This window comes from Suncus etruscus, chromosome X (assembly GCF_024139225.1).
Source record: "Suncus etruscus isolate mSunEtr1 chromosome X, mSunEtr1.pri.cur, whole genome shotgun sequence".
Lineage (NCBI taxonomy): Eukaryota > Metazoa > Chordata > Mammalia > Eulipotyphla > Soricidae > Suncus > Suncus etruscus.
In genome coordinates, this window is record NC_064868.1 from 6841145 (window position 1) to 6855781 (window position 14637).

At 40.0% G+C, this 14637-nt stretch overlaps 1 protein-coding gene across 1 annotated transcript in view; it reads left to right on the top strand.

Annotated features, from left to right (window-relative positions):
* The first annotated feature begins 1226 nt into the window (after nucleotides 1–1226).
* MAP3K15 (mitogen-activated protein kinase kinase kinase 15) overlaps nucleotides 1227–14637 on the top strand; it is a 69059-nt gene continuing 55648 nt past the window's right edge. The window contains exons 1-4 of the mRNA XM_049767448.1: nucleotides 1227–1548; nucleotides 3969–4108; nucleotides 8604–8627; nucleotides 12845–13038. Of these exons, the coding sequence (XP_049623405.1) occupies nucleotides 1227–1548; nucleotides 3969–4108; nucleotides 8604–8627; nucleotides 12845–13038 (680 nt within the window). The remainder of the gene's footprint in view (nucleotides 1549–3968; nucleotides 4109–8603; nucleotides 8628–12844; nucleotides 13039–14637) is intronic.

Here is a 14637-nt window from a genome sequence, read left to right on the forward strand (position 1 = left end):
CTATGTGCTCAGAAATCGCCCCTGGCTTGAGGGACCATATGGGATGCTGAGGATCAAATTGTGGTCCATCCTAGCTCAGCATGTGCAAGGCAAACACCCTACCACTTGTGCCACTGCTCCAGCCCCTGACAAGAGTAATTTCTGAGCACAGAGCCAGGAATAACTCCTGAGCATCATTGGGTGCAGCCAAAAAGCCAGAGGAAAGAAATAAAAAAACTTGGCCTGGGGAGATATCTAGCAGCAATCTGCATGCACCCTACCCTACTCCTCACCTGCCCCTAGCAAAGTCACCATGAAACAAAATAATTGGTGATGGGAATGTTGCACTGGTGAAGGGGGCTGTTCTTTTTTATAACTAAAACACACAACTACAAATATATATACATATATATATATGTATATATATATGTAATAATGTTGCTTAAATATATTTAACCACTTGAAAAAAATTTTTATAAAACCACAAAGTCCTCAAACTTTGTGCTAATTTTCCTGTTTTAAATATGTGCCCTCCTCATAGTTGTAATATTTGGGTTTAAAATTGCTAAGTGGGAAAGTGGGAAAGATCTAAGAACCCCTTTGTCGCCACTCCTTTGGTGCCACCCCTTTGGTGCAATGGTGGCTTGGAGTCTAATTTCCCTGGGAAACTATATTTGTGTTTTTATCAAGGTCACAGTGGGGGAGCCAAGTGGGGGAGCAGGGGTTGAGGAGATTGGGTGGTGATAGCAGGATGTTGGTCAAAGGTCTTGGACATTTAGAGTCTAGAGTTGAGATCAACTATGTACATCAAAAACCGAAGAGTGAGTGCAATTATAAACCCAACTTAAAAGTAAAAGAATAACAAGAAAAACCCAGATTCAGACTATTCTTAATAGTTCCAGTTCATGTCCTCGGCAGTGCAAATCATGTCCACGTTTTCTTGGTGCTGGAATCTTGCAGCTAATCAGACTTTGCGATCATTTCGTCAGTTTGGATTTGAGATCCCGCAAGGTGTTTTGGGTAAAATGGTTCTTCTTGGAGGGCAGAGAGAAACGTCCAATCAGCCTTCGAGTTCTGGGAAGCTTGAAGCATGCAGTGAAGCGACTGGAGGCGGCTACTGTAGCCCCACCTACTCAGCCAGAAGTGCCTAGCCCACTTCCTTCTCTAGCGCTTCCGGCAGCCATTGTGGGCCCGCCATTTTCGTGGGCGCGCGTGTGGCTGTTGCCACATTAGCGCTAGCTGTAAACATGGAGAAGCCCCGTGAATTGGGGGCACGAAGAAAGGTCCGAGACGAGTACCCGAGAAAATGCATGGCCAGCACGGTGGCGCCCAGCACAATCTACAAAGATACGCTGGTCACAAGTGCCAAGAAGGGTGGCCATGGCTGCTCCTTGAGGGTACTGTATGTGCACAGCAGGATTGACCTGGACCAGAGCCAAGGCCCTGAGACAGGGGTGCAGACTTGCCTAAAAAAGGCCTGCCTGGCCCACGGTGCCTGTCTGGGGTTTATGCTCTTAGAGGAACTGGAGTTAGAAGACCCAGGCCTACTCGAGGCCTTCTACACAGCAGGTGAGTCGACGACCCCTTTGCATCTCCCCCACCTCCCATCTCCCCCCATCTCCCTTTCCTCATAGCATAGTCTCCTCCACCCCACTCCTAATGGGGCTCTCTAGGGTTCCTTGCTGGTGGGATGTTGTGGGGGTGCATGCAAGAGTCTGGAGTGACCATTTTGATTTTTTCTCACGAATGAGAAAATGGCAGCTGAGGCCCTGCAGGCTTCTTTTTTTTCCCTGCTAGTGCCCCCATAGAGGGGCCTTGCAAAGAGGAATGAATAAAGCTGCCTGTGCCTAGGGAACATCCTCACTGGTGACCCCGCTTTTCCACCCCCATTTTGGGTCTGGGCATTATCTTGGGCCTGACCATAATTGCGAGTCACGTAATGAACTTTGGCCACTTCTGGGCTATGGAATACCTCGGGCAGTTAGTTGTACTGTGTACTGCAGGTTCAAGGGGAAAGAAGTGTACAACAGTTGCATGGTGTTCACTGTGGGGTGCATTAGGCCTCTGTCACACTTGGGGCCATGGGGAGCCTCTGTAAACTCTTGGAGCCAAAGTGGGCCTTAATCTTTCTCTTTCTTCTTCTCCTTTCTTCTTTCTTTCTTTCTTTCTTTCTTTCTTTCTTTCTTTCTTTCTTTCTTTCTTTCTTTCTTTCTTTCTTTCTTTCTTTCTTTCTTTCTTTCTTTCTTCCTTCCTTCCTTCCTTCCTTCCTTCCTTCCTTCCTTCCTTCTTTCTTTCTTTCTTTCTTTCTCTCTCTCTCTCTCTCTCTCTCTTCTTTATTTCTTTTCATTTCTTTTCTTTCTTTCATTTTTGGCCCTCTCCCGGTGACACTCAGCGGTTACTCCTCACTATGCACTCAAAAATTGCTCCTGGCTTGGGGGACCTTATGGAATGCCAGGGGATTGAACCCCAGTCTGTCCTAGGTTAGCACGTGTGCCACCGTTCTGGCCCTGGATTGCTTTTCAAGCCTTGTAGGCCTCTCTGAATAGCGTGTGGTCCTCTGGGTTGCAAGTGAGGCCTGTGTGGATTCTCTAAGAGGCAGGAGCAATAGTACAACAGGTAGGGTAAAGCATTTGCCTTCCACGGCCAACTCAGGTACACTCGCCAGCATCCCATATGGTCCCTGAGCCTGCCAAGGAAATTCCTGAGCACAGAGCCAGGAGTAATCCCTGAGCACCTCCAGCTATGGCCCCAAAACAAACTAATTCTTGATTATGTATATATATGACAGACATATTTTGTTAATGCATGTATCTTCCAGTGTGTAATTGAGTTCTCTGCTTTTTGGCTTTTATGACTAGTACCATATGGGATGTCAGGGGATCAAACCGCAGTCCGGTCCATCCTAGGTTAGCACATATAAGCAAAAGTCCTACTGTTTGTGCCACTGCTCTACCCCCCTTCTTGATATGCATTGAATCACTTTCAGTGTTCTTTTTTTTTTTGTGCTTGAACAAAAATTATAGTTGTGACTCTAGCAAATTGTTGTGTACACAGAATGCATTAACACAGTGCAGCTGTCTCTTCATTTTGTTTTTCTTTCCTTTTTTGTGACCATTTTTGGGACACTCCAGAAGGTACTTAGGGCTCACTCCTGGCTCTGCACTCAGGGATTACTCCTGATAGTTCTTGGGGGATCAAATGAGTTTCTGGAGATCGAACCTGGGATTTACAGTATGTATGCATACTCTATTTTATGACTATATGCTATACATACATTTTTATTAATGCATCATTCTAACACCATAACAGAGAACCTACTTTTACCACCAATATCCCAAGTTCCCCTCCTTCCTGCTGACCACCTCACCCCCATGTAAACTCAGTTATAAAGACAAAATAATCAATTTTGATAACTTTAATACTTCTTTTTAAAATTTTAATTTGGCATAGAAATATTTTATTTATTTATTTATTTATTTATTTATTTATTTATTTTGGGGCCATGACCAGCAGTGCTCAGGGATTACTCCTGGCTCTGTACTCCTGGAAGGCTTGGGGAACCTTATGGGGTGCTGGCACTCAAACCCAGCTCAGCTATGTGCAAGGCATGCCCTACACACTGTATTACTGCTCTGGCCCCTAGATATTATTTTTATTTGTTCCTTTTAATTATGAAAATAATGATTTGATAGGGACATTTTAAGTAGTGCTTTGAGAAACAAGTATCACCCTTCAAGTATTACTCAACCTGGCAGGCCATATGGTGGTTCAATGCCAAGAACTGCGCTCATGACATTACACATGCAAAATGCAGCTGCTAAACCAGCTCCTCCACCTTCAGTGGAATTTTAATCAATTCATTCTTTTCTTTGGATTTTCTTAAAGAGCAGATTGTAGAAATACAAACTTTTGGAAAGTGGAAAACACTAGAGATTCAGGTGTAAACTAAATGGATCTTTCTTCCCTCCTTGTCTTCTTGTTCATGGCAGATATTGCTGTTGCAGTCGTGAGTGATCTCGTCAAACAGTACTTACTCTTCTACCATCTTGGAATCCGTGAAAGTTTCAACATGACTAATAATGTGATCCTGTACTACAACACAGACATTAACACAGCGATTTTATTGGAGGTAAAGGATTGTGTTTTCCTTTTATTGCTTTGTTTTAGAAAAGTCATTAAGTTTCATTGAAAACTAATAGAAAAGTAATTCAGATTATTTGAGTTAAGAGATCGGAGTTTAAACCATTAAGATTTACTTTTTCGCAATCCAAGTTCTAGCTCATGTATATGGCTTTCTGATCACTTCCTGTGATCATAGTACTCCAGATATGTAGGCAACATAAACATTTCCATGCTCATTAGAAAGAAAAGGCAAAAATGCTTCTGTTTTTGTTTTTGTTTTTCGGCCACACCTGGTGACACTCAGGGGTTACTCCTGGCTATGTGCTCAGAAATCGCTCCTGGCTTGGGGGAACCCTGTGGGACGATGGGGGGGGGATCGAATAGCGGTCTGTTCTAGGCTAGCTCGTGCAAGGCAGAGACACCTTATGGCTTGTGCCACCACTCTGGCCCCACTTCTGTTAGTTTTTATTGAAAAAAAATCAAAACTAAAACACCACACCATTCATATTCCCTTAATGGCCAGTTTGATTTAAACCTGTACATTGAAAAAAATCACTTCTTAGAGGCCAGAGAGACAATACTGGAGTTAAGATGCTGTTTGCCTTGCAATGGACAACCGGGTTTGATCCCCAGGGTCCTGGACAATCCCCCAAGCACCGCTGGAAGTAATTCCTATGTAAAGAGCCAGGAGTAACTAACCCCTGAGCATTGCTGGGCAGCATGAGGCCCAAAAACAAAAAAAATTTCAGGATGCTTCCTTTCAGCTGGCTTAACTTACTTCAAATCGTAATACTTCATTGGGTTCCTAGATATGGCCAGGAGTTATGTCTGAGCACAGAGCTAGGATTAGCCCCATATCACCTCTGGGTGTGCCCCTGAAAAAAACAACAAATCCTAAAAATATAATAATAACAACCAACTAATTATTTAAAATGAATCATTAAACTTGGATAATAGTATGATCACATCTAACAGTTGCTGAAATGGGAGGAAAGTTTTCACATGGATATAATTTTCCCTCAAGCTTAGTTTTAAATTTAGATTGTGATGACTCATGATTGGTTTACAATAATCAGTAATTTTGTAGTCCAAACTTATACCTTGACAATTTATGTATAAGCTCATCATAACTACCACCAAAGTCCTGTGCTTTTCCCAGTGTCATCAGGATCCCTCTATTATTTCCCCTGATCTAATTTTCCCTCCCTATCTATAACAATTATGTTGTTCACAGTCAAGTGATTTTGTTAGTTTGCTTTAATTATATTTTATATATGAGAACTCAGATGATAATTTCATTTAAATTTTTTTTAATTTTTGTTTTGTTTTGTTTTGTTTTTGGCCACACCCATTTGACGCTCAGGGGTTACTCCTGGCTATGAGCTCAGAAATTACCCCTGGCTTGTGGGGACCATATGGGACGCCGGGGGATCGAACCGCGGTCCGTCCTACGCTAGTGCTTTCAAGGCAGACACCCTACATCTAGCGCCACCTTCCCGACCCCTCATTTAAATTTTTGACTTACTTTGTTTAGCATGATTAGCTCCAGTTCCACTTATGTTGCAGAGGGCACAATTTTATGTTTTAAATTGATAAATTATATATTTAATATTTATTATGTATATATAATATATACATATATACACATATACATACACAACAGTCCCTGGATATATTCTTCTTTGCATGAACCAACTTTGGTAGCAAGAAAAAGTCCACTGTGCCGGGAGGTGAAGGCAGAAGGGTCACCAAGAGCAAATCAATAGCAGCAGACTGTTTCTTCTCATGCTGAGAATGTCTTTTCACTTTGGGGGCTGGTTGGCATCTGGCTGGGCTGTGGAGAATGTTTTGCTTCATGAGAAGTTAAGGAATGAGTGAAAAAATAGGTTAACTATGAAGGAATAACATGAAGGGCTTGAAGAGGGTTTGTAAGGTGTTAAGAAAGAAAAAGGGGGGAAGGGTTATCTATGATAGAGGGAACGACACTATACAATGTAGATGTTATATCTATCATGGACAGAAATTAGACTGACAACGATATGGCGTGCACAGACACTTGTGCACCTACATAGGCAGCCATAAGTTTGTGGATTATGTTTGAAAAGATAAAGTGGCATTGATAACGGAACTATAGTTACCTGCGAGAGGAATTGTGGGGGAGGAAGGTTAAACGGGGGTTGCGGGGGTTTAAAAGTATTTTGTTACATTCTGGATAGTTTTTCAAAAGGCTATAAACCACCTAAATTACTTGGGGTATTTAGATTTTGATGTTTTCCTTTTTATCATTTTTTCCACTAAGGTAGTAGATTTAGAAATATTTAAAACTAAAGTGTGAAATGATCGTGACTAAGACATATTTGGGGGGGGTGTTTTCCAGACTGGTGGTACTCAGGGCTTACTACTCACTCTGTCCAGAAATTACTTCTGGCCGTGCTCAGGAGCCACATGTGGTATACAGTTCAAAACCAGTTTAGTCATATGCAAGGGCGAGTACTGCATCTGCTGTACTGTCTCTCCAGCTGAGAACATGAAGGTTCAATATATTTTTAATTTAATTTTTTCCATTAAAATGGAGATAGGTAATTGTATGACATCAAAAGAAGCAACATTTATTGTAATAAGAAAAGGGAAATTGCCGAACATATAAATGGCCCATCTTACAATATATCTCTCTCATTGGATTTTCTTTTTTTCTTCAGCATAGGTTGGCTTTCAGGGCATACATGATACAGTCAGGAGCTGTAGAAACAGCATGCTAAGTTAACTAACTATAATGATCATCATTAAAATAGAAAATTTCCTAGATTAGATCATTATAATGAGGTGTCTTGAATTCTGCCTGTAAAACTCCTTCTGTAGAAAGACTTACTGGAGGTAGCCTTCACATTGGTGGATTCAAGATATGATTTAACAACAGAAGATACGAGTTTTTCTCTACTGTCTGTCACCACTTATGTTCACTCCATTCAAAAGATGAGGTACAGGGTATTCATAGCTCCGTACCTGAATCTCAAAATATCTTTCGCAAGAAAGAATTAGCACTGCTATGTCAAAATCCTTAAGACCATATATTCCCCTACCAACGTTCAAAAGCTTGCCAGTGATGGTCACTTTCCATTAGAATATTAATTTAAAAATGTTTAGAGGAGATCTGGAATATCTCTCTCCCTTCCCCTTTCCCTCTCCCTTCTCCCCTTCCTTCTCCCCTCTCCCTCTTCCTCTCTCTTCCTCCCTTCCTTTCTCCCTCTCCCTCTCTCCCTCCCTTTCTTTCTCTCTCCCCCCCTCTTACTCCTTTTTCTCTCTCCATTTCCGTCTCTTCCGCTCCCTCTCTCCCCCTTTCCCCCTCTCATCCTCCCTTCCTCCTCTCCCTCTCCCTTTTTCCTCTCCCTTTCTTTCCCTCCCTCTCCCTCCTTTCTCTCTCCTTTCCCCCTCTCTTTTTCTCTCCCTCTCTCTTCCCCTCTCCCTTCCTTTCCCTCTCCTCTCTCTCCCTTTCTCTCCTTTTCTCTCTCCCTCTTTCTTCCTCTTCTTCCCTCTCTCTCCCTATCTCTCCCTCCCCTCTCCCTCTTTCCCACTCCCTTCCTATCACTCTTTTCTCTCTCCTCTTCTCTCCCTCTCTTCCTCTCCTCTCTTTCCTTCCCTCTCTCCCCTCTCTCCCTCTCTCTCCTTCTCCTCTCACTCCTTTCTCCCTTTCCCCCCTCTCCTTTCATTTTCCCTCTCTCCCTCCCTCTCCCCCTTCCCACTCCCTCTCTCTCCTCCTCTCTCCCTCTCCCTACCTCTCTTTCTCTCTCTTTCCCCCCTCCCTCCCTCTCACATCAAAACCATAAGCTTTAACACTAGGCATGTGACCTAAGCTATAATTAAATTAAAAAAAAAGAGTTAGGAGATTTAGTGGTGTTGCTGGAACCCAGTGGGAGGCTGAGAGGAGACCCAGGGGGGTGGCCTGTTTGTGTTTGGTGGAGGGGATTGAAACATGGGTTCCCTCCCCCAGCACAGGCCACTGGGACTCAGGGGGTAAGGGTGCCAAAGAGGGGCTGGAGGGGGGAGCATTCCTTGGAGCTTGGTGGTGGGGATTGGGACAGGAGCCTCCCTGTTCCCTGCCCTGACCCAGGCCTGGCTGTACACAGGGGGCAGGCATTCTGAGGAGGGAGGCTGGGAGGAGACCAGGAGTACAGCCCTGTTTGCTTTTGGTGGAGGGGATTAAGAAAGAAGAAAGAAAAAAAGTTTGCCAAGGGTATAATGTTCGGGGTGAGTGAGAAAGGAACTTTGAGCCATTGATGAATGGACACTGGGTAGTGGGTGTGGCATTGGAACACATGCCTGATTTTTAACAGTATTAAAAACCATGGTACCAAAAAATTAAAGTTTAAAATAGTTTACTAAAAATAAGATGGCAGCTTTAAAAATAGATATGTTTATTTTATTTTATTATATGTATTAAATATATTTATTAGATATGTATTTTATTTTATTTTTAAAATAAATATATTTCTTTTTCTTTACAGGAGTTTGTAATTCAGAAAAACAAAGTAAGTATTAAACTTTCAGATAATTTTATAAATTTTTCAATTGAATCACCATGAAGTACACAGTGATGTACAGTTATAAGTTGTTCATAATATAGTTTCAGTCATACACTGTTCAACACACTTCACCAGTGCACATTTCCCACCACCAATGTCCCCAGTTTCACTCTCGCCTTCTCTTCTGCCATATTTTTTAACTTTACAGATAAAAATGTATAAATTGCTTGCCTAGAAATCCCATAGAGCAGAGTTTATGGTTTATGTTTCTGAGAAAGCTAAAATCACCTTTTGTGTATTAAATATATATTTTTATTTAAGTAACATGATCATATAGTATAGAAATGAGTCTTCAAAATAATTTCTGTTGTTAGGTCCAATTACCCATGTTTTACCATGTTTTCTTCGTATGTTTTATGATGCTTAATGTATTTTATGTTTAATCTAAAATCATTCATTTTTAGTTCATTATGGTGCTACATTGTATTCTAATTATTGTTTTGTTTTGTTTGTTTTTGGCATGTGGTTATCCAGTTATCCCAACATCATTTGTGAAGTGTTTTCTTTCCTCATTATTATTATGTGGCTATGGATTTATTTTTTTTTACTATTTTTTGTTGTTTTTTGTTTTTTTGGGGGGTTCACACCGATATGCCCATGGCTTACTCCTGGCTCCATGCCCAGAAATTGCTCCTGACAGGCGCAGGGAACCGTATGGGACACCAGGATTAGAACCACTGTCCCTCTGCATGCAAAGCAAATGCCCCACCTCCATACCATCTCTCCAGCCTCTATGTGCTAGAGGCAGCTTCTGTCCTACAGCACCAGTGAGATTTCAATGAATCCACTTCAGGGACAGTGGGTTGCCCAGGCCGGTGTATGGGATGATATTGAAAAATGATTACTATACTCGAAGTATGGGGACTCACATCTGGTGAGCGTGAGACAAGTTTAATTCTCTCTAAATGGGGTCTTATAGGGATAAGCCAGTCACAGGTGCAAGGTTTAATAATACTTGAGCCTATGTGCTTCAGTGTAACAATTCTGAGTTGCAATACATACAATCACCTAATTTTTTATAAAGGAGCAAGAAATCCTAAATGGAGCAAAGAAAGCCTCTTCAACAAGTGGTGTTGGCACAACTGGCTAGCCACTTGCAAAAAATTGAACTTAGACCCCCAGCTAGCATCATGTAGGAAGGTAAAAATCCAAATGGATTAAAGACCTTGATATCAGACCCAAAACCATAAGATATATAGAACAACACATAGGCAAAATACTTCAGGGCAGCTTTTAACTAACTTCAAATGCAAAATAAGGGAAACTAAGAAGTAGAAAAAATCTAGTAACGTGGTCCCAACCAAGGTGAACTCTATTGTTTTAGAGGTCAAGGAAGGGGCAAAATCCCCTAAAGTGCAGCTCCCATTTTCTGAGAAGAGTCAATAGTCCAGGATCTGCATTCTGACTATGCCCTTGTTTACCAGACATAAGAGAAAAAATATTGTCTTTTGATTTTAGTGCTAAATATTATCCAGAAAAGGGGTTCTCTTAGTAGTCTTTGGTGCTGAGATTTCTGAAAAGAATTTGATTGAGGCCATATTTTTGCCTGAGAATTTACAATGGAGGGATAGCCAAATAATGACAGAAAATGTAATAATACCAAGCGTGGATTTATCTCTTTGGGAAATCCTCAACTATCCACGTAGGGGAAAAGACATCCACAGCGGGCCTTTTGAGGAACCCGTGGGGACTATTTCAGCTCTCCACACCAGGGAAATCTAGGGATACATCTGGTGTACTGAGTTCCCCTAAAATGAAGATATTTTTGCATGCCATGGCACCTATGGATTTATTTTTGGTTTTTGTACTCTCTTTCATTGGCCAATATACCTGGTTTTTTAGTAATTATTAATTACATGTAAGATTGTGTAAAGACAGGAAGCCTAGCATGATGCTTCCACCTTTCTTAGGCTATTCTGGATATTATGTAGTTTCTGTACAAATTTTAGGATTGTTCCGTTTTCTTGGAAAAATACCTTTAATATTTTGTGTAGATTGTATCTGAAACTTTAGGTAAGATTGTCATTTAATAATGTTTATTCTTTCAATCCTTGAACATAGGATACACTTATTTATTTGCTGTCTTCTATTTCTTAAACTAATATTTTTCAGTGCATTGGTCTTTTGCAAAAGCTCCATTGTTAGACTTCCAAATATTTTACTTTTTTTTTTATCGAATTCTAAATTCTTGTCTTTCTTCTAAGTCATTATTCTGTGCTAGGTCTTTTAACCTAGAACCAGCTGTGGTATATCTCTGAGTTGTCTCAATGATCCCATGATACACTAAGATTCAATTTTATTAGTTGGTCCATCAAAGTTTCCCCAGTGCTGTAGAAGTATGAGTTTGTACTCCAGTTAATATGGGACCCAATCTAGAAGTTCCTGCCATAACTGAAAATAGCATAAAATTTCAATTCGTTCAATTTCATTTATTTCCATACTGAAATATCCCCCATTTGACTTAAAGGTACCTGAAAATAACAGATACATTATTTTGTTTTGAATTCTATAATGAAATTATCACCCTAAAGATAAAAAAAAGATCTGTGACTGAATGTTTGCTCAAATGGTCAGATTCCCCATGGAAAGACCCCCATCAGCCTTTAATGCAGCTTCTCTATCCATTTAAGCCATAATCTGTGACAGACTGCATATGTTAATGGGAATATGATAGCTTCACATTTCCTTAATTAGGATTTGTGTAGGAGTACAACAGAGTATGCTTCTAGGTTATATGGAAGAAAAGGTTTGTTGAACAAAGAAGGAAAACAAGACTTTAATAGAAATAATATATTTTGAAAACAATTTTAAGACAATGATTTTATATAATTGGGTTTACCTACCTTTTATGGAAATTCAAGTGGTTTATATGCACTGTATTTTTATACCATAAGACACACCTTCCTCCCCCCCCCAAAAAAAAGAATGAGGGGAAATGTCTGTGTGTCTTATGGAGTGAATGCCATCTTAGAACTTAAGCCTGAGTGCAAGGGAGGACAGCATATACTAACCATTTGACATGTGCAGTGTTATGCCCCCTTTATTGTACAGACACACTATATAATATGAGCAATCATGACGTTCACTGTCACATATAGACCTTTTGTTTAAGGCTATTTTGTCGCTGCTGTGACTTTTATTTTTATATTAACAGAAAAGTATTTAAAATGTTTTATTTTTATTTTTTTGATGTAAAAATAAAAGGTAAATGTGTTTAACCAGCTGTGGACCGGCGTATTGTAAATATGTATTATAAATATACTTCGGTCTTTCAGGCTGGTTGTTCCCAGATACCATCTCCTGATGGCATCTCGCATTGCATTTATTAAATATTTTAGTACACCATTTGTTTTAGAATATTTTTCTTGTTTTTCTTGTCTAACAACTATGTGCATGTCAGGTGTGTCATATAGAGCGAAAAATATGGTAAATATTTTATTACTTCTAATCTTTATTTTTAATAAATTAAGAAGAATTATACGGACCCGGAGAGATAGCACAGCGGCATTTGCCTTGCAAGCAGCCGATCCAGGACCAAAGGTGGTTGGTTCGAATCCCGGTGTCCCATATGGTCCTCCGTGCCTGCCAGGAGCTATTTCTGAGCAGACAGCCAGGAATAACCCCTGAGTGCCGCCGGGTGTGGCCCACAAACCAAAAAAAAAAAAAAAAAAAAAAGAAGAAGAATTATACATTTCTAAAATTACTGGCATCTTCTATTATGTGAATTAAAGTTACCATCTGGTTTTAATCAACAAAGTTTATGCTAATAGTTTTCTCCATAGTTATTACCTAGAATGCCTTTATCAGCCACACATAAAGAAAATATACTTTTCATGGTACTCTTTGGTGATTTCTGGGTAATCATGATTGGTCACAAAATGAAATGATGTGATTTATTTCTAAGACTAAAATCTATGCTAATAAAATCAAGGAACATCTATGTTTAACAAACAGCAACAAAAATTTTGACACGTTATCTCATATATTAAAGCTTATAAAATGGAACAATTTCCTATTTTTGTCCTGGAGATTTACAATAATGTGGTATAATACATCAGTAATCAGAATGTTTCTTCCCTGTCCCACAAGACTTTCTGCCCCAATCTATAACTGACCTTGTACATCAATGACTGTGCATAATATGTGTATTTCTTGTTATCTAGGTATCTAGTGGAGGTTATTATTTCGTCCCTTACATCATAACATCATGTAAGGAATATATTTGCTACGAGAACAATATCCAGAGGCTTGCTTCTCAGTACAAAGAACCAGGTTGCAAAACCAATGTCAACCCACTCTGTGTATCCTTAGTGGACAAATTTTCCAGCCTCCTCGTTGACATCTACGCAACATCATGGTAATTCTCATTAGACATCCACATCCTGTGGGCTTTGTCAGAATTTTTCATTCTTATTCATGTAGGCAGTAAATATATTCTTAAAAGATCATAGTGTCTAGAGAACGGGGAACTCCAGGCAGTAGTACATTTTAAGTCATCGTGGAATCCACTGCTGTACGTTTCTACCTTAATAAGTTGGGTCACTGAGTCTTTTTTTTATATTTTATTTAAACACCTTGATTACATACATGATTGTGTTTGGGTTTCAGTCATGTAAAGAACACCACCCATCACCAGTGCAACATTCCCATCACCAATGTCCCAAATCTCCCTCCTCCCCACTCAACCCCCGCCTGTACTCTAGACAGGCTATCCATTTCCCTCATACATTCTCATTATTAGGACAGTTCAGAATGTAGATATTTCTCTAACTAAACTCATCACTCTTTGTGGTGAGCTTCCTGAGGTGAGCTGTAACTTCCAGCTCTTTTCTCTTTTGTGTCTGAAAATTATTATTGCAAGAATGTCTTTCATTTTTCTTAAAACCCATAGGTGAGTGAGACCATTCTGCATTTTTCTCTCTCTCTCTGACTTATTTCACTCAGCATAATAGATTCCGTGTACATCCATGTATAGGAAAATTTCATGACTTCATCTCTCCTGACAGCTGCATAATATTCCATTGTGTATATGTACCACAGTTTCTTTAGCCATTCGTCTGTTGAAGGGCATCTTGGTTGTTTACAGAGTCTTGCTATGGTAAATAGTGCTGCAATGAATATAGGTGTAAGGAAGGGGTTTTTGTATTGTATTTTTGTGTTCCTAGGGTATATTCCTAGGAGTGGTATAGCTGGATCGTATGGGAGCTCGATTTCCAGTTTTTGGAGGAATCTCCATATCGTTTTCCGCAAAGGTTGAACTAGATGGCATTCCCACCAGCAATGGATAAGAGTTCCTTTCTCTCCACTGAGTCTTTAAGGGGGCAGGTTTGAGTCTGTGTGTGGTTCTGATTCCCTGTGTGACCTTCGTAAATAACTGCCTCTGGGACTCACTTTATTATCTAGAAAATAAGGGTCACTTTTTTTTTTACAATTTCTCTCACTGCTGAGTTTGTATGTTTCAAGATATTTTTTAATATGTTCTTTGCCGCCTCCATTGTTGAAATTGTTTTTTAGTTTTTTTTTCTACTGTGAACAAAGTGAATTATGAATCTTTCACAGTAATTTTTAAGGAACATAGTGACAATAAAGCAGGGGCCATTCCCACCACCAGTGTTGTCCTCTGCATTGTTAAGATTGTTAAAATGCCTCAGCAAGATCATTTTGACCTTAAGTTCTTGTGATAGAGAAGTCTGGATACACTTACTTGATACAAAGATCCTGATGTCAGGATGTAATATGTTCTTTGTACATTTATCAGATAGTGTGTGATTCTTAGATAGACTGGGGTCGGGATCATAGCTCACGTGATTCTTCATAGTGTTGTTTCTCATCGAACCCCAGGTCTCAAGAAAACCTTATACCTGAAAAGCTTGTTTTAATATTTTTATTTAAACACCTTGATTACAAATATGATTGTAGTTGGGTTTCAGTCATATAAAGAACACCCACCTTCACC